Source organism: Cnephaeus nilssonii (assembly GCF_951640355.1).
Source record: "Cnephaeus nilssonii genome assembly, chromosome: 3".
Lineage (NCBI taxonomy): Eukaryota > Metazoa > Chordata > Mammalia > Chiroptera > Vespertilionidae > Cnephaeus > Cnephaeus nilssonii.
In genome coordinates, this window is record NC_137074.1 from 104,949,238 (window position 1) to 104,976,073 (window position 26,836).

Consider the following 26,836-nt stretch of genomic DNA (forward strand, 5'->3'; position numbering starts at 1 on the left):
ATATTTTCTGGGATCATACTTTATTATTTTGCAACATGCTTTCTTCCCCCTGAACAGTATATATTGGAGACTTTCATATAAGTACATTTAGATCAAACCTATTCTTTTGTTTTCTATTGTGGTAAGATATACATAATGTAGTATTTAAAATAATAAAAAGTATTTTTAAGTGTGCAATTCAGTGGTAGTGAGTACATTCACATTATTGTTGCAGTCACAATCACCATCCATCTTCAGAACTTTTTCATCTCACACTGAGATTCTATACCCATTAAACATAACTCATCATTCCTTCCTATTCCCCCCTAGCAACCACCCTTCTACTTCTTGTCTCTGAATTTGACTACTCTACAAACCCTTCTTTTTAATGCCTACATATAGATACATCATAATTTATTTCATCAGTCCCATTTATTTGCTAATAAAAATAGTGCTATAATGAGCATTATATTACATGCATCTGTGCATATCCTACCTAATAAAGAGAGAATATGCCTATTGACCCTCATGCCGTCGCATAGATGGAGGCACCCACAGCCAATAAGGAGGGAATATGCTAATTGACTACCCCACCCTCAAAGTTGGCGGTGCCCATAGCTAATAAGGAGGGAATATGCTAATTGACTGCCATGCCCTCAAAGTTGACGGCACCCATAGCCACAAGATGGTAGTGCCCAGTCCCCTCAGCCCCGTGCACCTGCCTCCAGAGTCCCCCAGTTCCCCCAACCGCCCAGGGCCAGCCTGAGGCACAGGCAAGACTCGGTTGGCGGCTGCACAGCTGCCCAGGGCCGGCCCTAGAAGCAGGTAACCAGGGCCGGCCGAGGCTTGCGCTGCCGGCAGTGGCAGCAGCAGAGGTGTGATGGGGTGTCTCCTTCCCCTGATCACCGGGTTGCCTCCCACCCCTGAGGGCTCCCGGACTGTGAGAGGGGGCAGGTTGGGCTGAGGGACACCCCCTCCAGTGCATGAATTTTCATGCACCGGGCCTCTAGTATACAAATACTTCTTCAAGATAGGTTAGGAAATAGAATTCTGGATTTATTATTTTTTATTAGATAACTCTCATGTTGTTTTCAAAGTAGACTTTATGATATATGAGAATTATGTAAATTTATTCTTATGTGATGGTCAAAAAAGTACCCTTTAATTTGCATTTACCTAAGACCTTGAGGATATTTCACATACTGGTATCTGTTGTTTGTTAATATTTTTTTCTGTGACTTGCTTGTTTATATCTTTTGCCTAGTTTTCAAAAAGTATAAATACAGTTTTATAGTATAAAAAATTTCTTTATACATTCTGATTTTAAATGTTTTGTTATATATATTGAATATTGTTTATCCCAAGCTTTTGCTTATCTTTGAACTTTATGTGTTTCTTTGTCATGAGAAAGTCTTAAAATTTTTATGATGTAAAACATGTCAGCATCTTTCTTTATGTCTTCCAGATTTTAAGGTCTTCTTAGAACAGGCTTTATTTTCAGATTTTAAAACTGAATCTCTTAACATTTACCTCTGATTTGTTTGAAATATTGTTCTTTATTTATGATTCATGATATGATTCTAATTTTATTCTTTTTTTCAAATGAAGACCCATTTGTTTCATTATCATTTATTTTGAAAAGCCCATCCTTTTATATTTCTTTTGATTTGAAATTTCACTTTTATCATACATACTACATGGGTCTCTTATGGACTCTCTTCTGTTCCATTGATCTCTCTCTCTCTCTCTCTCTCTCTCTCTCTCTCTCTCTCTTTTATTGATTTCAGGGAGGAAGGGAGAGGGGGAGAGAGATAGAAATATCAATGATGAGAGAGAATCATTGATCGCCTGCCTCCTGCACGCCCCCTATTGGGGATCGAGCCCGCAACCCAGGCATGTGCCCTTTACCAGAATCGAATCCGAGACCCTTCAGTCTGCAGGCTGATGCTCTGTCCACTGAGCCAAACCATCTAGGGCCATTGATTTCTTTTTATCCTATTCTCGGGACAATATTACTAGTATCATTTACTATGGTTTTATATAGTACTAGAGGCCCGTTGCATGAAAAGATTCATGAAATAGGCCTTTCTTCCCTTGGCTTCCAGCACCAGTTTTCCTCTGGCACCCAGGACCCAGGCCTTCACTCCGGCCAGAGTCTGCCTTCTTCGTCTTTGCTACAGACTCCGGCCAGAGTCTCCTGTCTTTGCTGCGGACTCCAGCCGGAGTCTGCCATCTTCGTCTTCGCTGCTTCACTGCAGACTCCAGCCAGAGTCTGCTGTCTTCACTGCAGACTCCAGCCAAAGTCTGCCGTCTTCACTGCGGACTCCAGCCAGAGTCTGCCATCTTCGTCTTTGATGCAGACTCAGAGTCTGCAGTCTTTGTCTTCGCTGTGGCCAGAGTGCCGCTCCTGTAGATCCCTTCGCCCTCCACCCTCCCTCCCATAGCAGGCGTCCTGCCCCGCCCAGCCACTCCACGCCTGGAGCAGCTGGGCGGTCGCCATCTTTTGCCTTCTAATTTGCATATTCCATCCTGATTGGCTGGTGGGTGTAGCGGAGGTGTGGTCAATTTACATGTTTGTCTATTATTAGGTAAGATGTTTTGACAGATAGTGGGGCAAAGTGCTCACATTATCCTTTGGGTTTAGGTTACCAAATCTCATTTAAGAAATCTTGTTTGGTATTTATTGAATTTACAATTATAATTTGACTAGTAGCCCATTTGCAGGAAGAATCCTTCAAGCGGCCGCTGCGGCCGCATGCGCTGCTGCTGCCGCCGCCGCGCCTGCACCCGTGCACCGCTGCTGCCCGCCCCGCTCCGCCCAGCTCTGCCTCGCTCCGCCCTGCCCGTGCTTTCCCTCTGGCAGCCACCTTGCTTTCCGCATTTCCTCCCTCTTCCTTACTAAGTTGTCTTCAGTCTTCACTCCTCCCTCCCTCAGCGTATGCAAATTAACTGCCATCTTTATTGAGTAATTTGCATGCTCGCCCTGATTGGCTGGTGGGCGTGGCTTGGGCATAGCGAAGGTGCGGTCAATTTGCATATCACTATTTTATTAGGTAGGGTAACTTGGTAACTATCCTACCTAATAATAGACAAATATGCAAATTGACCGTACCTTCGCTATGCCCATGATTGGCCAGGAGGCGCGGGGGGGCGGGACTCGGGGTGGCCGGGGTAGCTGATTGGGCCGGCGGGACTCTGAGCTGCGTCGCCAGCAGTGGCACGAGCTCAGCGTCTGCGCCATGGCTGTGCTGCGGCACAGAAGGGGCCTCTGGGGCAGCGAGCTGACGTCCCGCCGCGCGGACCATCAAAAGCGGGGAAGCTGAGTGCCTGTCCGCTCAGGCAGCAGGCCTTTCAGAAGCCTCCACCACGCCAGAGGCTTCTGAAAGGCCTGGTGCACCAGTGATCGAAAGCGAAAGCGTGGGAGCTGGGTGCCTGTCCACTCAGGCAGCAGGCCTTTCAGAAGCCTCCACCACGCTGGAGGCTTCTGAAAGGCCTGGTGCACCAGCGATCGAAAGGAAAGCGTGGGAGCTGGGTGCCTGTCCACTCAAGCACGCGATCGAAAGCGAAAGCATGGAAGCTGGGTGCCTGTCCGCTTAGGCACCAGGCCTTTCAGAAGCCTCCGGCGCCTGATGCACCAGCGGACAGGCACCCAGCTCCCCGTGATCGAAAGCGAAAGCGTGTAGGGGACCCTACACGTGCATGATTCAATCATGCACTGGGCCTCTAGTCTTATATAATAAAAGCCTATGACACACACTGACCACCAGGGGGCAGACGCTCTGACTGGTAGGTTAGCTTACTGCTGGGATCCGGCTGATCAGGACTGGGCGAGATGGGCCAGACATGCCCTGGAGCCCTCCCACAGTCTCTCCTCAGCCCCGATGGTGCACAGGTGGGGTCCCTCGGCCTGGCCTGCACCCTCTCACAATCCGGGACCTCTCAGGGATGTCAGAGAGCAGTTTTGGCCCAATCCTGCAGGCCAGGCCGAGGGGCCTCACCTGTGTATGAATTTCGTGCACTGGGCCTCTAGTCCTTTTAATAAAGAGTGTTTCTATACAGGAACTTAGCTAGTATCTCCTAAGTACATTCACATCATTATTTTTTTAATGTATCTCAATACATATCACTTTAGTTATTACAGTAACCAGAACCTCTAATAGTGTTGGACAGCAGTAGTGATAGTAACAATTTTTGACTTGTTTCTGTCTCTGTTGGAAATGCTTTTATTGTTTTATATGAAATATGTTGTTTTGGGGAAGTTTCTAGTAGATGTCCTTAATGCAGTTGAGGACATTTATTTCTAAGTAAATGTGGATTTTCTTTTATCAGGAATAAATGTTGAATTTTATCAAGTGTTTCTTACGCATCTGTTGAGATAATCACTTTTCTTTGTTGTTGTTTTTTCATGTTATGAATTATACCAGATAAAGGCTCATTTTTGCATTTCTGAGAAAATCTCATTTAGCTTTTAAAATATAATGATATAATGATAAATTTATTTTTGCTAATATTCCACTTACAGAGCTGCATTTACAGTTAGTTTTTGTGTGTGTGCTGTCTTACTTGATGATGGGGTTTTAAGATGTAACATGTCTTTATGGCCTTATTTTTTGTATCAGGAAAATATATTGAGTGATAAGGGAATGCAATCTCATCACAAGTTATTATATTATGTTCTAAATATTCTCACTGTATATTCAGGAAAAAGGTGGAACTAAATAGTTTCTAATAGGTTATTATTGACCTGTTGTTGTTTTAAATCCTCACCTGAGGATATTTTTCCATTGATTTTTAGAGAGAGTGGAAGAGAGAGAGGGAAAGACAGAGAGAAATATTGATGTGAGAAACACATTGATTGGTTGCCTCCCACACACCCCGACCAGGGCCTGGGCTGGGAAGGGAGGAGCCTGCAACCAGGGTATGTGCCTTTGACTGAATTGAACCCGGGTCCCTTCCATCCGCAGGCTGACGCTCTATCCATTGAGCCAAATTGTCTAGGGCTTATTGACCATTTTTGAAAGCTATAAAATACTATAAGAACGTAGATAATCATTTTCATATTCTCAAGTTTTCTTTTTTTTTTAAATTAAATTTATTGGGGTGACATTGGTCAACATGAACATATAGGTTTCAGGTGTGGGTTTCTATGTTTTAAGATCTGTATGTTAAAGATTTTAAATATTGTGACGTAACAAATGCTTAACCAATTTACCTTCCTTCTCTCCCCCCTTTAAAGTTTATTGTGAAGGACTCTGTTGAAGAAAATATGCTAAAAATACAAAACACAAAGAGAGAACTGGCAGCAGGAGCCTTTGGAACAAAAAAAACAAATGCCAGTGAAGTGAAACAAGCTAAAATTAATGAAATCAAAACTTTAATTGATTTATAATTTGTGGGATTTTGGTAAGATTGGTTTGATCAGATATATAGCTGTTTTAGAAATGAGAAAAGTACAGTTTTAGAAATGAGATCTTGTGAATATATCTTCTCAAAGGAGCATATTGTTTTTTTTTATCAGTGAAGTAGTATTACTGATACATAATCTCTCCTCTATATGAACCTATTTTTAATGATATTTAAAATAGCAATAAGTTCCATTATATACTGTGGCCTAAAAGAATTTTTTTTGAGAAAAAAAGTTACTTTGTTATTCAAGTTTTCATAGTATCTCTGCTGAGTATTTTCATATATCTTGCAAGTACTCAGCTTTTTCATATTTCAAATAAGGTAAAACCTTTTATACTTTTGACCAAATAAAGAGTTATTTTCTATGTTGGACACATTTGGTTTTCCATCAGTCCTCCTGTTTGTGATGCAATGGATTCAATAGTCCTTGTAAACTATTCATATATACACAGACTATAGAAAAGATTGGTTTTATTGGACTTTCAAAGATGATAATTGCATTCCAGAACCAAACCTTAACATGAGAGACCAAAGTCCAGGTTAGTAAGTTACTTGTAATTTTTTTTTTTTACAGTTTCATTGAGATATAATTCATATAACTGACTTGCAATCTTATGTTCATGAAAAAGATTAGGGACTGTGTTAGAGTACTGTGTTCTCCATTTTAGTCAGGTACTATTCATTGCTTAAATGTAATTTGATGTGTTAGTGTGTAAATATGGTTTGTGGGGGTGAAAGGGAGCAAATTCTACCCAATTTGATTTAAATTATGGAATTGCTGAATAGATATTTCTATATATAGATAACTTTTATTTATGTAGGTTTTTTAAATGACTTTATACATTTTTATAATTCAGAAGACTACTATATGTGAGAGGTATAATACCTGGATGGAAGTTGGATTGGATGACCTCCAAAATAATTCTGACTCTTAAAGACATCTTTAAGATGAATGGGAAAAAGTCTTTGTTATTGTATTTAGAATCAGAATTTGTGTTTGAACCTTCAGTAATTCATTCTTCCATCTATCTACAGAATTTATCATCTTTCTGTTACTTTTTTGTTAATCAAACTCACAGTAGTTGCCATAGAATTCTAGATGATTCTTTGAATCACATTTAAAATACATAAGCTATAATTCAGCAATCAGGTTAGGCAATCAGTGTTGTTTTTTCCTTAAGGGAAACTTTTTTTTTTTTATCCAAAGAAAGAAGAGATTAATTATTGTAATAGGAGAAGCTTTATGTTTGATGATCCAGACTAGAGAACACCTTATATTTTACTTGTAGTGTTACAAATGACTTGACTGAAAGATAGGAGATTGAGGCAACGTTGTGTTCTGGGGCACACATCTAAGGTTTGTGCTAAATATATTAACAGCTAAGTCCTCTCCTTCCTGTGTCCTGTCTCTTGCTTCAAGGAAACAGTAGGTTAGATTGCAAGAATTTTTCCAATTTCTTGTCTCTTTGGCAGTAGGTGAGGTAAAGGATCAGCAGACCTTTCTACAGGGACAAGAGTGGAATAGTAACTTGGGGTTGGTCCACTAGCATTAAGGAACAATAGGGAAGTTCTTTACCTTAGAGGACTAGCATTACACAAAAAATCAGGTGGATCAGAATCTCATCAAATACATTAAGTGGATTCTCTATATACCAGTACTTCAGAGAGAGTTAATACAAAAGGAGCCAACAAAAAAACATCACAGCCTAACTCTTATGCCTTACAAAGGTAAAGTCTTGCAAGCTCACTATAGTGGTGAAGACTTTGCTTGCTTCTTTACCCAGACATTTACATACTTGTGTTTTTAAACACTCATAATAAATTTGGTGAGTCATTTAAAAATACCTTTCTGTTTTTGTATAGTTCTATTAAATGGTGTTAAGTAAAAACAAGTTTAATCCATCCTAAGAAAATATATAAACCACTGGAATGAAAAGTTCACATTATGCTATGTTGTTAATTGTTTCATTATTATGTAGAATAATAGCTTTAGAAGTATCTTGAAGACATTGTATTCCCACTTGTGGTTCAAACTGAATTTTGTTTAAATTTAAAATCAATAAAAGTTTCAAAAATTTATTCGCTTCCTCAGTGCCATAATTTTAATGACTTTTTCTTTAAAGAAAATTTAATCTTTCATAAATATCACAATTCTATGAAGATGGCTATATTACTAAATTGAGTTTCTTGCTTAGAAATCAGTGTATATAATTTTTAACTATGTTAAATGTCTTGATCTTCTAAAATACTGGTTCTAATTATTTTTTTACCTATGATAATACCTATGTATAGTGGTATTACTAAATAATGCACACTGCATTATAGATTTTGCTCTATTACAGCTCTAGGATTGGAAATAGTTAATCAAGAAAATAATCTTCTGTTTATTATCAGTGAGTACTAATGAAATTATCCTCTTACAGTATCTGTTTTCTGTTAGGGGACACCAAAGACATTGGTATATTTTTTCTTTATTTATCATACTTGCCACAGTTCTATTCATTGGGATTTGGAAGATTCACCAAAATTACAAAGACAATTTTATGTTTGGCTCCTTAAAAAGAACTGAGATGTTTGACCGTAAGTTCTTAAGTATATTAACTTTAAAATATTTGCAAAATATGTAATATAACAGCTTATCCTCATTTAATTCATTATTGAATATATAGTAACCTTTCTAACATGTTCTACTGCTGGAGGCTAATTCCAACATGTCATAAATGCAAGAAGTTTCATCAAAAGGTTGATGGAATCTTGAGGCTTCAGCAGGGCTGAATACATGTTATTGCCTACTGGAATGGCCGAAAGCATTTCCCCAAACCTGAAGATCTGCATATTTTATTGCCTGTTACCGGACAGCTGAGGGCATTTCAATTTACATGTTATTGCCTCCTGCTGGCCAAATAGCTGAACAGCCGAGGGCATTTCCCCCAACCTGACAATGCCTACTATATACTAAACCTTACCTTTGATATGTATACCTGCTTTGCTATAGGGCAAAATGTGGGAATAAAAAGAGCCCTGGGTCCAGAGATAGAAGTTAGCTACTACAGCTAAGCTTCCTCTGGCTCCCCAAAATGCCTTCCAAATTTATATTTCATGTCTAGTCTCTTTATTAACTTACTCTCGCAGACTTTCTCCAGATTTCTGAACCCTTCTAGATGCTGGATATCACCCCGGCATTATTCTATATTGTGGATTTGGTACCTAGTTTGTGTGGTACTTCTGAACAAAAAAGCCGAAAATACTGGTAGCTGTGAAGGGCTGCTTCCCTGCAGTCCTTCCAGCGGCCTGGAAACCTTTAAGCAGGCATAATGTTTTCTTTCACGTTGATGTATTTGTACTCATTGTGTGGTAATAAGGGGGAGCAGTCTTCTATATAAAGCCATGATATTTACTCCTTTTATATAGATTTACTCCTTTTGTGTAATTTCTTATTCCCAATCAGATCTTTTAATGGTAAAAATGGGATATTTTTTCTCTCTGTTCTCCTTACTCAACCTTCCTGATCAAGAATGGTCTGACAAATTTAAACCCATTTCTACTTTTAAACTTGTAAATTTCCATATGAAAATATCCTAGCTAATAAGAGAGTAATATGCAAATTGACCATCACTTCAACACACAAGATGGCCACCCCCATGTGGTCCAAGATGGCTGCCCCCATGTGGACACAAGATGGCCACCACAAGATGGCTGGCAGGGGAGGGCCGTTGGGAGAGACCAGGCCTGCAGAGGAGGGCAGTTGGGGGGACCAGGCCTCAGGGGAGGGCAGTTGGGGGCAACCAGGTTGGCAGGAGAGGTCAGTTAGGGGTGACCAGGCCAGCAGGCGAAGGCAGTTAGGGGCAATCGGGCCAGCAGGGGAGCAGTTTGGCGTCGATCAGGCTGGTAGGGGAGTGGTTAGGGTGTGATCAGACTGGCAGGCAGAAGTGGTTAGGGGCAATCAAGAAGGCAGGCAGGAGAGTGGTTGGGAGCCAGTAGTCCTGGATTGTGAGAGAGATGTCCGACTGCCCGTTTTAGCCCTGATCCCACCAGGATTGGGCCTAAACGGGCAGTCGAGCATCCCTCGAGGGATCCCAGATTGGAGAGGGTGCAGGCTGGGCTGAGGGACACCCTCCACCCCCGTGCATGAATTTCGTGCACTGGGACTCTAGTATCTTTAATAACATATATAATTTAATGTCTATGGCACAGGCCATCTCCATTAACCTGAACCAGGTATCCAAAACTTTATACTAACTAGGCTGCACTGAGACCTCCACATTTTGAGCAGATGTCAAAATGACTTATTAAGCTGGTGGATAAAACAGATTCTAGGGCATGTCTTGGCACTATTTCAAGACAGTATTCAATGTGATCAGAAGTGATATTAAGAGTCATCAAAGAGGTATATCCTATATAATAAAGAGGTAATATGCAAATTGACCATCACTCCAACACACAAGATGGCCACCCCCATGTGGACACAAGATGGCCAGCAGGGGAGGGCAGTTGTGGGCGATCAGGCCTGCAAGGGAGGGCAGTTGGGGGCAACCAGGCCTGCAAAGGAGGGCAGTTGGGGGCAATTGGACCAGCAGAGGAGCAGTTAGGCATCGATTAGGCTGGCAGGGGAGTGGTTAGGAGGTGATCAGGCTGGCAGGCAGAAGCGGTTAGGGGCAATCAGGCAGGCGAGCAGTTGGGATCCAGCAGTCCTAGATTGTTAGAGGGATGTCCCAGATTGCAGAAGGTGCAGGCTGGGCTGAGGGACACATACACCTCCCCGTGCATGAATTTCATGCACTGGGCCTCTAGTTGTTAAATATGTATTCTATTTCCTAGAGCAGAGAGAAAACCTAAAGTCATTTTCAAGGTCCATCATTTCTTACCTCTTTTAAGTCGCGTCAAGTTTCTAAGCCTTCTAAATCTCCATTTTCTGGCTAATGAAAATAGGATTCCACTGTGTCTCCTATCTTCCTACTCCAGGACTTCTGTGACGATCAAATGAGATGAGGCATGGGAAAACGCTTCACAGACATTTGGTTAAAGTGTGAAATGTTTGCACCTGGCTATAAAGCAAGTCGCGAGCCTGGGCTGAAGAAACTGCAAAGAGGCTAGTTGTCGCTAGGAAGAGGAAGCCGGGTGTTGCTACGTGATGTTATTACCCGGTACCCACAGCAACCAGTTCCAGGCTGGGCTGGGCTGTGGGCTTCATTATGCACCATGGGGTCTTTGCAGCGTCAGCTGCAATTTGGTGGGCTGTCGCTCTGGGGTGGTGGCAGGGCCTATGTCCCACTTGGGGGAAGCTGAGTGTTGCTTTGTGGGCACCAGGTCCACGGTGCCAATGTGCGTCACGGCAGCTGCTGCATTGAGTATCTGTCCCCTGGTGGTCAGTGTGTGTCATAGTGACCGGTTGGACGGTTGAACACTTAGCATATTAGCCTTTTCTATATATACTAGAGGCCTGGTGCATGAAATTCGTGCGGGGAGGGTCCCCTCAGCCCAGCCTGGACCCTCTCCAATCTGGGATCAGGCCTCAGCTGACAGTCGGACATCCCTCTCACAAAGCTGGCTCCTAACTGCTCACCTGCCTGACTGCCTGGTCGCCCTTAACTGCCTCCCGTGCCAGCCTTGTCACCCCTAACTGCCCCCACCCCGCCAGCCTGGTCACCCCTTACTGCCCCCCCTGCCAGCCTCGTCACCCCCAATTACTCCCCCTGCCAGTCTGGTCACCCAACTGCCCTCCTGCCAGCCTGGTTGCCCCTAACTGCCCCCGCTGGCCTGGCCGCCCCTTACTGCCCCCCATGCTGGCATGGTCACCCCCAACTGCCACACCTGCAGGCCTGGTTGCCCCACACAGCCTGATATTCAGTCATTTGGTTGCCCCTCACTAATCCCCCTGCCGGCCTAGTTGCCCCATGTAGCCTGTTCGGTCGTCCATTCGGTTGCGATGGTCACTCAGGCTTTTATATATATAGACTAGTGGCCTGGTGCATGAAATTGTGCATAGGGGGGGTGTCCCTCCGCCTGGCCTGCACCCTCTCCAATCTGGGACCCCTCTGGGGATGTCCGACTGCTGGTTTAGGCCCGATCCCTTAAACCGGCAGTCAGACATCCCTCTTGCAATCCGGGACTGCTGGCTCCTAACCGCTCACCTTCCTGCCTGCTTGATTGCCCCTAACCACTCTGCCTTCTGGCATGATTGCCCCCAACTGACCCCCACTGATGGCCTGCTCGCCCCCAACTGCCGTCCCATCCTGGCCTGATCACCCACAACTGCCCACCCCTCTTGGCCCCTAACTGCCTCTACCTCGGCCCCGCCACCATGGCTTTGTCCAGAAGAATGTCCAGAAGTTCTCCTGGAAGGTCTCCCAGTCTAATTAGCATATTACCCTTTTATTAGTATAGATAGAGGCCTGGTGCATGGGTGGGGGCCGGCTGGTTTGCCCTGAAGAATGTCCCGGATCAGGGTGGGGGTTCCCTTTGGGGGCGGAGGGGTCTGGGCAAGGGGCCTGTGGTGGTTTGCAGGCCGGCCACACCCCCATTGGGGTGGGAGTCCTCACTGTGGATGGTGCTGGCCTGGGTGAGGGGCTGGGGCAGTTTGCAGGCCAGCCATGCTCCCACAGGGTGAGGGTCCCCACTGGGGGTGTGTGGCCAGCCTGGGTGAGGGGCTGATGGCTGTTTGCAGGCTGGCTATGCCCCCCAACAGGGACCCTCACCCCATGGGGGTGTGGCCAGCCTGGGCGAGGGGCTGAAGGCCGTTTGCAGGCCCCTCCCTCGGCGGCTGGCCCGAACGACCCAAGCCTCCCACGCTCAGGCCAGCTCCATGGCCACCACCCACAGGCCCCTCCTTCAGCGGCTGGCCAGGGCAGGCGGGAAGCTTGGGTTGCCCCCGGCAACCCAAGCCTCCTGCGTGCTCAGGCTGGCTCTGGCTACTGCCCACAGGCTTCTCCTTCGGCGGCCAGCCCAGGCGGGCCAGAGCTTGGCTTCCTCCATTGCCAGGGGCGACCCAAGCCTCCCACCCACTATGGCTGGCTCCGTGCCCACCACCATCTTTGTCCCACTAATTTGCATACTCACTCCTGATTGGCTGGTGGGTGTTGTGAAGTGATGGTCAATTTACATATTTCTCTTTTATTAGTGTGGACTAGAGGCCCAGTGCATGGAAATTCATGTACTGAGGGGAGGTCCCTCAGCCCGGCCTGCACCCTCTCTCAGTCCGGGACCCCTCGGGGGATGTCCACCTGCCAGCTTAGGCCTGCTCCCTGGGGGATCAGGCCTAAGCTGACAGTCAGACATCCCTCTGGCAGCCCAGGAGTCCTCAGGGGATGTCCGCCTAAACAGTAGTCGAACATCCTTAGAGCCACCACTGCCCAGTCATCAGCTCGGCTTATGGCCTAGCGGAGCTCCCCCTGTGGGAGCACACTGACCTGCGTTGAGCGTCTGTCCCCTGCTGGTCAGTACACATCACAGCAACCAGTTGTTCTGCTGTTGGGGTCAATTTGCATATTACCCTTTTATTATATAGGATAGATTTCAGGCAGCCTATTTAAGAAAGACGAGTAAAAGGTATTTCCCAAGTTCTATTTCAAGGCTACTGCCCTTGCCTAAATAGCTAGTAAAATGAAAGTTTTTCCATTATTACATTGTATTACTCCCCAGATTTCTGGCATTTGCATTTCTGGTTATATACAGAGATCTTTGATCTCACTGTCTGTTTTGACCACACATTTGTTTAATGCAGAGCTTTACCAGCTTTGGAATTTGGAAAGTCTTGCAGATCTTTCTTAGTCTCTGATCATCTGCAAAATGAGAACAGTGTTGATAGGATTGATAGAATTGAGGTGTAAATAAATAATACTGTCTTTTTTTCTTTCTTACTGGTTGTTTTTACTTAAAGGAGATTGAATTTCCCTATCTGAAATTCAGAGAAATCATTTATCAAATAATGTACCCAAATACAAACGTAGATTGTGATCCATTTTGGTATTTATAATAAGCAGTAGAGAAAAAAACAAACCAGACTATTCTATTTAAGGCAAGTCTTATTTAGCTTAATGCCCCAAGTCTTAGGGACACTAAAAAGGTAAACAGGACACAATTATATTTATAGATGTTTTTTATGATGTTTCCTATATCACTCAAGGAGTTGAGATTGTCTTTTGTAAAGCCTTCACTAGTTGGAAGTAGTCTCTGCTATGCAACAACCAACCACCTCACCTTTTCATACTTCGGCTATAAACCTGACTCCCCAGTGTATTTAGTGTAAATGTTTCCTTAACATATCAAGTGGTTCTCGCAAATGTCATTTAGGTCAGAGTCCTTTGCAGTGCTTGTTACTTAGAGTGGGGATACTGCAGCTCTATCCCAAGACCTATTGAATGAGAATCTGTAGTGATGAGGCCCAAGAAACTGTACTTATAATTAAACCTGGTGTTCTCAGGAGCATCCAGGTAGAGACTCAGTTGCTCAGGAAAAGTTACTCCTTTTTCATGACTCTTCACATCCAGTCCATCAGCAACATCGCTGCTTTCACTCTGATGAAATCTGTGGTGGATTACCATTGTCTCTTACCAGAACCAATACAATAAACTGGCCTTCCCATCAACTCTATAGCTTCATTCAAACTAGTTCCCACCAGCTGCAAATAGAGTGTTTTTAAAATGTAAGTTTCATAAGTAAGGCAGTAAGACCATCTTTAAGAATAACTGCAATGGAATGAAACAAAAACTATTATTAAAATTTATTAATCCATACTGGTACTATAATAAAACCCCCATGGTCAACTTTGGAGTATGCTAGGAAACTAAGTCCTTATATTGCATACTTGGGAATGAAGGGAAAGAATCAAGCATTCATCCTGCCATATGTATACATACACAGCCTATCTAATAAAGAGGGAATATGCAAATTGACCGTTATGCCATCACAAAGATGGTGGCACCCACAGCGGAGGTGGGATTTCCATAACACAAGATGGCTGCACCCACAGAGGAGGTGGGGTTTCCATAACACAAGATGGCTAGACTCACAGCAGAGGTCGAGTTCCCATAATGAGCCTTAATGAGCAATCAGTAGGGACCTGAGGCTGCCTGGCGCTGGGCCGGGGCAGGGGACCTCAGGCTGCAACCCCCACCCAGCAGGGCTTTACAGGGGACCTCAGGCTGCAACCCCCACACCCAGCAGGGCTTGATGGGGTACCTCAAGGTGCACCCCCCGCCCTGGTGCTGGGCTGGGGGACCTGAGGCTATGCCCCCCACCAGGCGGGGCTTGATGGGGTCCCTGAGGCTGTGCCTCCCACCCAGTGGGGCTTGATGGGGGACCTGAGGCTGCACCCCCCTCCTGGTGCTGAGCTGGGGGACCTGAGGCTGCGCCCCCACAACCTGGCAGGGCTTGACGGGAGACAGGCCATGCCTCCCACCCGGCGGGGCTTGACCGGGGATCTCAGGCCGCGCCCCCTGCCACAGGCCGGGGGACCTGAGGCTGTGCCTCCTGCCCTGGGGGACCTCAGGCCACACCCCCTGCCCCAGCGCCAGGGGACCTGAGGGTGCACCCCACCCAGCGGGGCTTGACGGGGGTGGGGCTGGCCGGGTCTAGGTCTCACACAATTTCGAGGCGCGGGTGGGTGGGGACTTGACTCTGGGTCCTGTAGTGCACCCCAGACTCTGACAAGAAGATTTTCATTTATAATTTACTAATTTTCTTTCATCTCTGACACTTCTATTATAGAGAAAGGGCAAAGAGCAGTATTAAAATATTTCTTCTAATTAATTCCCTTTTAATGTGCACGAATTTTGTGCACCAGTCCACTAGTATGTGTGTATATATATATATATATATATATATATATATATATATATATATATAAATATAAACTCAGGATAACCATATTATCGATGAATGGAAGTATACGGAAATACTTCAGCTAATAAGAGTATCACCATTTTGAAATCCCTAATGAAATAATGTTTCTAGGTAATGATCACCAATAGCAGTTAATATATGAAGGTAACCAGTGATTTGGAAGCTGCTAACACCACTCTAAAGTACTATCAATAGAATACAGGGGAACATGTCAAACTGCAATCAGCAAAATGCAGTATGTGGGGGACTACAGGACAAATAATCTGGTTTCCATAAATAAATTGCAAGGAGACAAAAATGAACAAAAAGGGAGGGTATAGAAATAGAAGATTCTACCAGAGAGGTATCAACCAATTATACTGTATGGACCTTAGTTGGATCCTGATAAGAACAAAGTGGAAATAAAACAATGGAGACATTTGGAAATAATCGTTTTTTTGGTGTGATCTTCAAAAGTTCTTACATCTTAAAGATATATATGGAAATATTTCATATGAAATTTCTTATATGGGATTTGCCTCCAAATAGGCTGGTGTGTGTGAGCGGGTGAAAGAGTTGGTGGGGATACAGAGTAAACAATGGTTGAAGCTGGGTTATAGGGGTTCTTTAAACTCTTCCGCTTACTTTTGTGTGCATCTCTAATTTCTCTTTAATACAAAAAATTAGATCTAAATTACATGAATGAAACTTCAATCAACTGCTATTGAATTAGAATAAAATCCAAAGCCCACACCTTGTCCTATGAAGCCACTTCCTACCTCTCCATCCTGTCTTGGTATCCCTTCCTTCCATCCAGTTCTTGTCTGCTCCAGGCCTTTCCTCACGTTTCCCTTTTAAGGGGATAGTCTTCCCTTCTCTCTAGTTACCTCAGTACCTCTCTTTCTGGCTTAATCAGGATCTTACAGAATCTTTCTTGACCACCCTAAGGTTGGATCTTGCCTGTCAATGTTGTCAGTGTACTTTAGCATATTTGTAATTATATTTGTTAGTTTCTGTTTTGGTCTGTTCCCTACTAGACTATAAGGAACTATATCTTGTCCTATATTTATAATGCCTGTTACATGTGTGATATTGTAGGTACTAGATAAATACTTGGTAGATGTTATTTCTGGAATACACTCAAGTGTTTTCTTGAAACCAGACAATTACCTTTGATCATTGGGATTGTGAAAGCAACACAGAGCTTTGAAATTATACATATTGTCCAGAAATAAAGGCTCATTTGTATGACTTGCAAGTTACACTGTAAAGAAATTAAATTTCCGTTTAGCCATGTTTCTCTGTGCTTTGGATTCTCATGGGAAGAGTTTAGCTCATACCCCCTGATGCAGAGATCCATGGACTTGGAGTATCTTGAGAGACTTCGGAGCACAGCACCTGACAGTGCTTTATGTACTTAGCAACTCAATTCTCCACCAGTCCAAATAATTGTTGCTTATTTTTCCTTCAGGAATAATTTAATATTTTACAATTTTGGGTAAATCCACATGTTCTTCTTGAGCTCTTGTGGTAGACAGCCTCCACGGTGGTCTCCAGTCATTCTTGCCTATAGAATTCCAGACCCGTGTGTATTCATCTACACTGATATCTGATAGGGCTAACCTGTGTAACCAGTGGGATACTGTGGAAATAAAGAAGGGTGACCTTGAAGTTTAGGTCATAAAAACCACTCAAAGTTTCTGCCCAATTAAACCTCGTTTCTTTTTGTGAATGGTCTTCCCTTGTTTTCTTCAATAGAATGATTTCTGAATACTCACTTTAGTTTTACAAGTTCATTTTGCATCCTACTCTTCCCTAGCTTGCCATCCTTACAACCTAGAATCATTTGTACATTTAATAAATATTCTTCACATTTCTATCATTTTAAGCCATGGATAAAAACACCAGAAGACACTGGGGTCCAGTATTGATTCTAACAGTCCTAGAAGATTATTGGGTATGTTCCGAGACTGACAATGAACCCATGATGATTTTAGGGTCACAGCATTCTAAATCTGAATACTCATTTCCTATGGAGATGCAATGTGGGTCACAGATTAGATGAGCTTGATCTCACTTTCATCTATCAGATCCATCCCACCACTGCAGAACTCTAGATTTAATTATATTTCACTATCTGGAAACCAATTTTAAAGCATATATTCTAGTACCAAGTTTTACACTGGTTTTAAAACCACTGACATTCTACAAATTATGAAAAATCCCCCAATACATTATTTTTCAAGGGGTAGGAATCCTTAATTAAACTAGATAATAAGATATGGCAATAAGTCTTTATTTTTCATATAAGGTGCCACTGCTCTTTTCAGATATACAGAACTGAATAGAAGCATTTTAGCATGCTGCCTCACTGTACATGGAAAACTGGGGCATCTTCAGACACTAAAGCTAGGGAAGAAAATGGGTTAATGCCATTTGTTGATGGGTTTATGAATCACTCAGCAGTATTATAGGCTGTATTCACCTGAAAGCAGAACTGTAATCACTCGGGCAGCCCTGGACAATTCTGAAATGCATGTCTACGAAGGTGTAACAGCAAGCCAGAGACAGATACCATGTCCCGCTCTGAAGAGAGACTGATCTGGCCCCTGGCTCAGCCCATTTTAAGAGCTGATATAGCCATCTTAATCATTTGAGTTTCCCTTACCACATATGTTGGCAATAAGCATAACAGAATTTCTGAAACATCAGCTGAATAAGTCCAGCTTTAAAAAACAGGCCATTTAACAATTGCTACTTCATTGTCTATTTAACAATTGCTACTTCATAACTTCTGCTGTTATCAGTTGTTGTCCTACAAAAGCCCCTTATCTGATGAATTTCAGTGAAAGCCTTGTCTAGCAACTGTAACAGACCCGCTCTAGGTAATAAGCATGAGAACAAAGTGCCTGTGAGTGGATGTGTCCATGGAAAAGTGGCAGTGTTTCTATTGGAGGTAAGTGTCAAGTTTCCTCTTGATGTTGTCGAAGGAATCTGCTCCCATGTAATCAGCCTGGCCCTGCTCCCACCTCTCCTTCCGTTCTTCTGAGGATACAAAAGGCTGTGCCGCAGCCGGGGTCTCTCCAACGGACAAATGTGACATGGCTCCGGAGACATCTTCCTAGAAAGGAGAGCATAATCAGAGACTCCGTGAGAGCTAAAAATCAGTTTTAGAGAATGCAATAAACTGAAGAAGGTGAGTAAAGCCAGGATGAATTATCATGCAAAGTAGCAAAAACTGAAAAGTATTACGTGAAACAAACAAAAAAGGACACAAAAATACAAGGGTCATATGATTTTTTCCCTAACAAAATGAAGACTTCTTGACTCAGTGAAAACATTTAAGAGAACAAAGTAATTAAGGTCAATGTTTAAGTTCTGCATACCTTACTAGAGAAGCCACAAGAGAAAGCCAGTGTAGTGTATAGACCAAGTCTGAAAGCTGCAAACAGTTCATTAGAAAGTGTAAGATGATGGACAAGGGAACACAGTCTCATGATACATAAGTCTTGATCTGTCAGCTCAGAAAGGTTGAGAACTTAAAATGATATCTCAGGGCAGTGGTTCTCAACCTTTCTAATACAGTTCCTCATCTTAGAGGAACTGTATTAAAGGGTCATGGCATTAGAAAGGTTGAGAACCACTGCCTTAGAGGCTAAGTTTCAGAAAGAACCTAACCAGAGAGCTGCACCACATACACAAGTTGTCACATCATAAAAGCGAGAGCTGAATGGTTTGAGACCATGCACCAAACTCATGTGCTTATTCAAGCTTATTACCACGTAGCATCTAATCTTGGAGCTTCTGTACATTTAACTAGCTTAGTTTTGAACTACTGTTTCAATTCCCAGCATCACTTTTCTTGGTTCATAATTCTTAGTCCTTGGGTTGCGAAAGGAACAAAATGAATGTGCAGGAAATGGAGCAAACCTACTCTATATTAGATTCTTATTACATATAGAGACACAATTAACTTCAATTGTACCATAAAGGCATATCAAAGCTATCCTTCAAAAAACTCTAAGGTGAGAAGGTACTGGAAATCTTGGTAGAGAAAAAGCAAGGCGGATGAATACATGTAGGTATTGCTTTTATCAGAAACTGGCAGAACAAAACTTCTGGATTACTTGTTCTTGTTGCTATATCTACATGCATGTGTAAATGCATATGAATGCATTTAAATATACTGGAACTCCAAGGTACTTGAGTGGATTCCATGGGATTGTATTACAACTGAGGCAACGTAAGTCCTTCCCTTGGGTTAGTTCTGCCTTTGCCTTCCATTTGCAACAGGAATGATTTAGGGAGGCTCTTCCAGAGTCCTCTGCTCACTGTATTTTTCATTAAGGATAACCACAGTCTCAGACCTGGATTTGAGTCCCTGTTCTCCTACTCACTAGTCTGTTACATAATTAAGAGCAGTTATGTAACTTCTTTACACTTCTGTTAATTTTAATATCTATAGAGGAGATATTAACAAAAATACTTACTTGATAGACTAGTTTAACTGTTAAATAAAAATACCTAACTTTTCTTGAGCACTTATTATGTGCCAGGCAATATTCCAAGTACTGTACAAGTGTTATTTCATGATCCATACAAAGCAATTAGAGTAAGAATGTAAGCGGTGAGTTATTTTTCCCATTCTCCTTTTCATATTTTGTTACAAGTGTTAATAAGTGAAATGGCTAAAATCTATACCAGAGCAAAGAGAAGTATCTATGCTAATAAAAGGGTAATATGCTAATTAGACCGGGAGACATTCTGGACAAAGCCATGGTGGCGGGGCTGAGGCAGAGGCAGTTAGGGGCGATCAGGCCAGGAGGGGAGGGCAGTTGGGGGCAAACAGGCCAACGGGAGGCGAGCAGTTGGGGGAGATCAGGCCGAGGGGGGCAGTTCGGGGCGAGAAGGCCAGCAGGCAGAGTGTTTAGGGGTGATCAGGCAGGCAGGCAGGTGAACGGTTAGGAGCCAGCGGTCCCAGATTGTGAGAGGGATGTCCGACTGCCGGTTTAGGTCCGATCCCTATGGGGCAAACATCCCCCGAGGGGGTCCCAGATTGGCGAGGGTACAGGCTGGGCTGAGGGACACCCCCCCACACCGCATGAATTTCGTGCACCAGGCCACTAGTCTCTTATAACCTTAACTAGAGGCCCTGTGCATGAAATTCATGCATGGTGTGTGTGTGTGTGTGTGTGTGTGTGTGTGTGTGTGTGTGTGTCCCTCAGCCCAGTCTGCACCCTCTCCAATCTGGGACCCCTCGGGAGACATCCCTCTCACAATCCAGGACTGCTGGTTCCCAACTGCTCGCCTGCCTGCCTGCCAGATTGCCCCTAACCGCTTCTGCCTGCCAGCCTGATCGACGCCTAACTGCTCCTCTGCCGGCCCGATTGCCCCTAACTGCCCTCCCCTGCCGGCCAAGTCACCCCTAACTGTCCTCCCCTGCAGACCTGATCACCCAATGCTGGCCATCTTGTGGCGGCCACCTTCTGTCCACATAGGGGCAGCCATCTTGTGTGTTGGAGTGATGGTCAATTTGCATATTACCTCTTTATTATATAGGAAGGGTAGAAAGGCAATTAACTGATCACTTAGACTTGATTGTAACTCACCCACAGTTTTATTCTTTATAGCTTAATTTGTAACATACAGGCTTTATTTTTTTTAATTTATTGAATTTATTGGGGTGACACTGGTTAATGAAATTATATAGGTTTCAGATGTACAATTCTAAAATACACCATTTGTACTGTGTGTTCACGACCTCAAGTCTCCATCCATCACCATTTATCCCCACTTTACCCACATCTACCTCCCAAATATTTAATTTCTCATCCTTTCCCAATTCCTCCAAAAGAGCAAACCTTAGAAGAACTTTAAAGTCAGAAAAGATGCTAAGCACTTTTTTATTGTAAATGTTAATATGTCATTTCCTCTTACAAGATTTCTTTTTTAAGATCCTATATAACCATATAGGAGTACAAACATGATATATCAAAATAATCCTGGAAAAGTATTTATTTATATGTCCATGCTGTAATTTTCACTGAAAATACATTCTTCTGAGCAAATGGCAAAAATAAAATCACTATGTTTAAATGTATGCAGTTTCTAAAACATGAAACATGGCATTCACTGTTTTAGGAATAATCATAGGACAGTTGGACTAAGAGGCTTATGGTTACAATATGTGGGAATATAGTAAAACCTCTAAAACCCTTTCTTATGTTCTCTGATTTGAGGAAATTTGCCAGAAACTCTACTTCTGCGTTAGTCTTCGCTGATAACATTTCTCCCTTCTAAGATGAACACTGTTTTCTATCCACACAATCTTATCTCTTTGTTAACATACCACCAAATACTCCATGTCTACTGGTATACAAACCTTTAAAAAATACAGCATTGCCCAGCCAGTGTGGTTCAGTAATTGAGCTTTGACCTATGAACCAGAAGGTCACGGTTGAGTCCCAGTTAGGGCACATGCTCAGGTTGTGGGCTTAATACCCAGTGGGGGGTGTGCAGGAGGCAGCCGATGATTCCCTCTCATCACTAATGTTTCTATTTCTCTCCCCCTCTCCCTAACTCTCTGAAATCAATAAAAATATATTTTTTTAAAAAATAAAAAAAGTAAAATAAAAACCACAGCATTACATTACCTGAAAGAAGAAACAGAACCTACCACATTGAGGTGCGGGTGGGTGTCTGAGATGAGGCCAAACTGCTGCAGCAGAGGTGAAACACTGGTGGTGAAGATGTCCCACCACAAGCTGAGAAACTCAGGGTGAGTCATGGTGGGATCATGGGACTCAGTTTTGACACTTTTTGTTTTAGGATCATAAGTATAATTCCACGGTTTGATTCGTCCCAGGAAATGCACAACTTTGGCATTGGCACCAAACCTGCCAAGTGAACACAGATGAAATGGTTAGTGGATTCTGAGCGCTAACAAAAAGATAAGCAGCACTTTGTTCTGCAGACTTAATAGTGCAGCTTCCGTCCCACAGGTGTGGCTGGAAAGGAAACTGAGTTCCCTGGAAAATACTTAGGCGTGCTTTTTAAATTATTCAACTGTATGTTAAATATACACAAAATACAAAAGTATCAGTAGTTCAGTGCAACAACCAAAACACAATTCACTGTGCACAGCAAAGGTACAGCTGCTTAGAAAACCATGTGATATTAGCTACTCAAGTTGAAAATGCTCAGCTTCTGGGCATGTACCCTAAAGAAACTCTCACAGATGTGTGACAGAAGACATAATCAAAATGTTCACAGCAGCAGCACTGGGAGGTAGGTGTGAACTGGAAACAATTGGATGACCATAAGTTCGGTGAGATGATTGTGGAGCGTGTTCACTCCGTTTCCCAGCCTCTGTGAGGAGTACATGTCCCTGCCTCACTGATGTTGGGCATGCTCAGATGATTTGCTTTGGGCAACTGAATGTGGGCAGCAGTGAACTGTTTTTGTTCACCCTCTCTAAGAAGTTGCCACTTCTACAGCAGAGAATGTGCCTGGGCAGCCTGCAGGTTCCCGACTGAGACGCTTGGAGCAGACAAGGATCAAGCCTGTGGCCTGGCTCTAAACCCAGCTGAGGTGACCAGAGCTGTCCGGGCCTACCCACCAACACATGAGCAAGAAATATGTGCTTAATGCTGAATGTCACTGAGATTTTATGCTTATTTACCCATTCTATATTTTTTTCATTAAAAATATTTATTAAATGTCAGTTCATTAAGTATTCCCACTTTATAACTGCTCTTTTAACTTTGGAGGCTTCCATCATTTTTTTTTTTCTTCTAGAAACAGACCCACATTCTCAGCTGGTTGAAAGGGGAGGACAGAGAGGGGGAGGCTCATATACCTGCATTCCCATTTCTTTCTCTGACAAAAAAATTAGCCATGGATACTTTCCCTTGCAATTTCAAAAGCAAGTATCACCCCTTCACTTTAAAACAAACCTGTCCTGTGTAATAAAGTCCAAGATATATGATCTGATCCGATCCTTCATATCCTTTTTTTTTTAAAGGACAACTTCAGGTACATTTATATCATTGAATACAATTCAGCAGTGAAAATGAATTTTTAAAATATGCTGCAAAAAGAAACATACAAATTCAAATAGAAATACATATGAATCCACTTATATTAGGGCAAAACAAAAAGTACTATTAAAAGAACAAAAGACTATAATCAATAAAAATTTCATATTGGTTCTCTGGCAGAGAGGGAAGCTGTGATGGGAAAGGGGCCAAAAGGAGCTTCTAAGGTACTGGTTATGTCCCATAAACTTGGGTGGTGGGCATTTTAGAAAACTACATTTTTGAATATTCTTTGGTATATACACTATATTTTCACAATTAGAATAAGAGTGGTCCTATTTTGGCTTAAAGCAGTGGTCGGCAAACTCATTAGTCAACAGAGCCAAATATCAACATTACAATGATTGAAATTTCTTTTGAGAGCCAAATTTTTTAAACTTAAATTTCTTCTAATGCCACTTCTTCAACATAGACTCGCCCAGGCCGTGGTATTTTGTGGAAGACCCACACTCAAGGGGCCAAAGAGCCGCATGTGGCTCGCGAGCCGCGGTTTGCCGACCACGGGCTTAGAGGAAATCTATGACTATAAAACTAAACAATGCAGGTGAATACAACAGGTGGCAAAGGGAGGGGTGCTCTAGGAATTCAGGGGCAGGAGGTCACCGGGGCGCTGGGCCGAGGTGCTGAGATGGTGGATGTGACTTGAAGTTTGTACAACTTTACAACAGGAGGAAGCTTTAATAGCAAAAGACAAAATGGGACAGAATCCCTTAGTGCTGGGCTCATGTGTTAGATTTTAGTGGATTTATCCTACAGGCAACAAAAGGATTTGATCATAATACACAGATCAAACAATGCAAACTATCCATGTAAGCTATCCTACTGCCTAAAGATATTTTTTAAATGTCGGACACCTGTTATATAGCTGTGATTATCTGAGAGTTTACTATATTCAAGGCCCAAATTATGTAAGGACATGATTGGAAATAACAGTCCGCAAGGTAGATTTTCCTAGTGTTAATAGAGGCTCCTAGTGGTGAGTTGCCTAGAGCCATACAGCTATTAAGTGGTAGAGATGGTATCTGGCACAGTTCTCTCTCTCCTATGCCTGAGCTCTTCCCATCCTACCATGCTCTCATTCCAAACTACTTAAGAAAAATAGAGGCTGTTGTCAATTTCCCTCTTAGGATGACTATCCCACCGTGCATTTCTTCTGAAAATGAAGGATACCTGATATCCCCAAGCTAACTCTTCATTTTATACACACAGAGTATTTTACATACACATACACTCACTCAAACTCACACAAGTACTTGCAATTCTATCCTTAAAAGGACAGAAATAATAATGCTCAAATTAGGTATGTGTAAGGCACTATGCTCAGTGCGTGGTCCCAAGAAGCTTTTGTCCAAACAGGGAGATGAGTCATCCAATAAAAATCATAAAGGGCCAGGGCGGTGCCAACACTGGAACCATGGGATTCCAGAACAGCCAGAGCAGGCGGGCATTTCCACAAGAGGTTTTGTGCAGAAGTGGCCAGACAAGGCCGGGGAAAGATATGCAGGATTATGATACCTGCCTTCAACAAGTGCCCCAATGGTGATGGGGAAACCATCCCAGCAATACAGACACTTAACTGGAACCAGACAGTGCACAGGTGAAGCGGAGGTGCTCCCTCACCTTCTCAGACTTTCACTCCTGACTCAAGGGCCCATCTGTCTGCTCCTCCTGTCTTAACTGACCAGGAAGTCTACCCCCATTATTTTCTTAAAGCTAATATAAATGTCATATAGTCATTACATGAGATGTAGAAATACTCATTAAAACATAAATATAGAACAAACTCTATTCCTTTCTAGTCTGTTCTTCTTGACACTTCGAAAATAATTAAGCAGTAGTAACAGTAAAAGCTAACAAAAGGGTGGGGCAAAAGTAGGTTTACAGTTGTTTGTATTGAACATAACACAATAATTAATAAGTAATCCTAATATATAAAAACCCAGGGTCCGTAACGACCGACCAAGGGCTCGACCAAACACCAGAAGTCAGTCCTGCAGTCAGTGCTGGGTCGCCGTGGCGACCCAGCACTGACTGTCGCTGGTACAGGCACGGTGACCCAGCACTGACTGCAGAGGGGGCTGCGGATCAGGCCCAGAGAGAGGCAGGGTCTGATCTCCAGCCTCCGTGGCAGCTGTTGATCAGCCGTTGCTCTCTGTTTCTCTCCAGGCTTTGCCAGCAGCCATGCCTCTGTTTCTCTCTGGGCCTCCGTGGGGGCTGCTCATCAGCCCTGCCTCTCTGATCAGGCCCGGAGACAGGCCCAGAGACACTGACTGGCATAAAAACTGACCAATCAGAACCAAATCTGGGTGAAGTGTGAGGAGCCAATGGCTGCCTAGGAGGTGGAGCTTTTGACGGTGACTGGCATAGAAACCGACTAATCAGAACCAAATCTGGGTCAACTGTGAGGAGCTAATGGCTGCCTAGGAGGCAGAGCTTTTGACACTGGCCTAGAAACCAACCAATCAGAACCAAATTGGCCAGTAGGGGAGGGCAGTTGGGGGTGAGATCAGGCTGGCGGGGGAGGGCCGTTGGGGGCAAGATCAGGCCAGCAGGGAAGGGCAGTTAGGGATGAGATCAGGTTGGCAGGGGAGGGCAGTTGGGGGCAAGATCAGGCCAGCAAGGGAGGGCCATTGGGGGTGAGATTAGGCCAGCAGGGGAGGGTAGTTGGGGGTGATCAGGCAGGCAGTCAGAGGCAGTTAGGGGCAATCAGGCAGGCAGGCAGAGGTGTTAGGGGCAATCAGGCAGGCAGGCAGGCAGAGGCAGTTAGGGGCAATCAGGCAGGCAGGCAGGTGAGCGATTAGGAGCCAGTGGTCCCAGTTTGCGAGAGGGATGTCTGATTGGAGAGGGTGCAGGCTGGGCTGAGGGGATACCCCCTCCGTGCACGAATTTTGTGCACCGGGCCACTAGTATAAGAATAAACTGTTTTGCATACTCATGACTGCAAACCTACTTCTGCCTGCCCTGTAGAGTGCCTCACACATGCCAGGCACTGCTAACATTTGTATGACTTGTCTCAGTTAATCTCCAAATCAGCTTTGTGAGGAAACCAGAGTGTGAATAAGTAGAGTAGCTTGTATAGGATCACATTGCTGGTGAGTGGCAGAGCTGGGATCCCAACCATGCCATTGCTCCAAAGCCAAGGCCCTTAACCACAACTAGGCTGTTGTTAAAAGGAACTCCCAGAGTTATAAGGATACTAGTGGCCTGGTGCACAAAATTTGTGCACAGGGGGTGGGGGGGGTGGGGAGGGTGTCCCTCGGCCATCCTGCACCCTTTCCAATCTGGGACCCCTTGGGGGACATTCCTCTCACAATCCAGGACCGCTGGCTCCTAACCACTCGCCTGCCTGCCTGCCTGATTGCCCCTAACCACTTCTGCCTGCCAGCCTGATTGCCCACTAACCACTCCCCTGCGGTCCTGATTGATGCCTAACTGCTCCCCTGCCAGCCTGATCACCCTCAACTGCCCTCCCCTGTGGCACCTGGAGAGTTTCTTAAGTGGAGGCACAGCTACTTCAGCTAAGTGTATAATGTTGA

At 43.8% G+C, this 26,836-nt stretch overlaps 2 protein-coding genes across 13 annotated transcripts in view; one reads left to right on the plus strand and one right to left on the minus strand.

The window, feature by feature from the left end:
- The window catches only part of HLTF (helicase like transcription factor), a 111,284-nt gene extending 103,847 nt beyond the window's left edge, over positions 1-7,437 (plus strand). For 5 of the 9 annotated variants that reach the window (XM_079763925.1, XM_079763927.1, XM_079763926.1 and 2 more), the window contains one exon: positions 2,085-2,959. In XM_079763925.1, the coding sequence (XP_079620051.1) occupies positions 2,085-2,423 (339 nt within the window). In that variant the 3' untranslated portion in view covers positions 2,424-2,959. Of the gene's footprint in view, positions 1-2,084; positions 2,960-5,215 lie in introns of those variants that run through there. The other 4 variants (XM_079763930.1, XM_079763932.1, XM_079763931.1 and 1 more) reach the window with 1 other exon arrangement.
- Positions 7,438-17,999: 10,562 nt separating this feature from the next.
- Positions 18,000-26,836, minus strand: part of GYG1 (glycogenin 1) — a 46,804-nt gene continuing 37,967 nt past the window's right edge. For all 4 annotated transcript variants that reach the window (XM_079764209.1, XM_079764208.1, XM_079764210.1 and 1 more), the window contains 2 exons: positions 21,881-22,100; positions 18,000-18,325 (listed from right to left, as the gene is read on the minus strand). In XM_079764209.1, the coding sequence (XP_079620335.1) occupies positions 18,152-18,325; positions 21,881-22,100 (394 nt within the window). In that variant the 3' untranslated portion in view covers positions 18,000-18,151. The remainder of the gene's footprint in view (positions 18,326-21,880; positions 22,101-26,836) is intronic.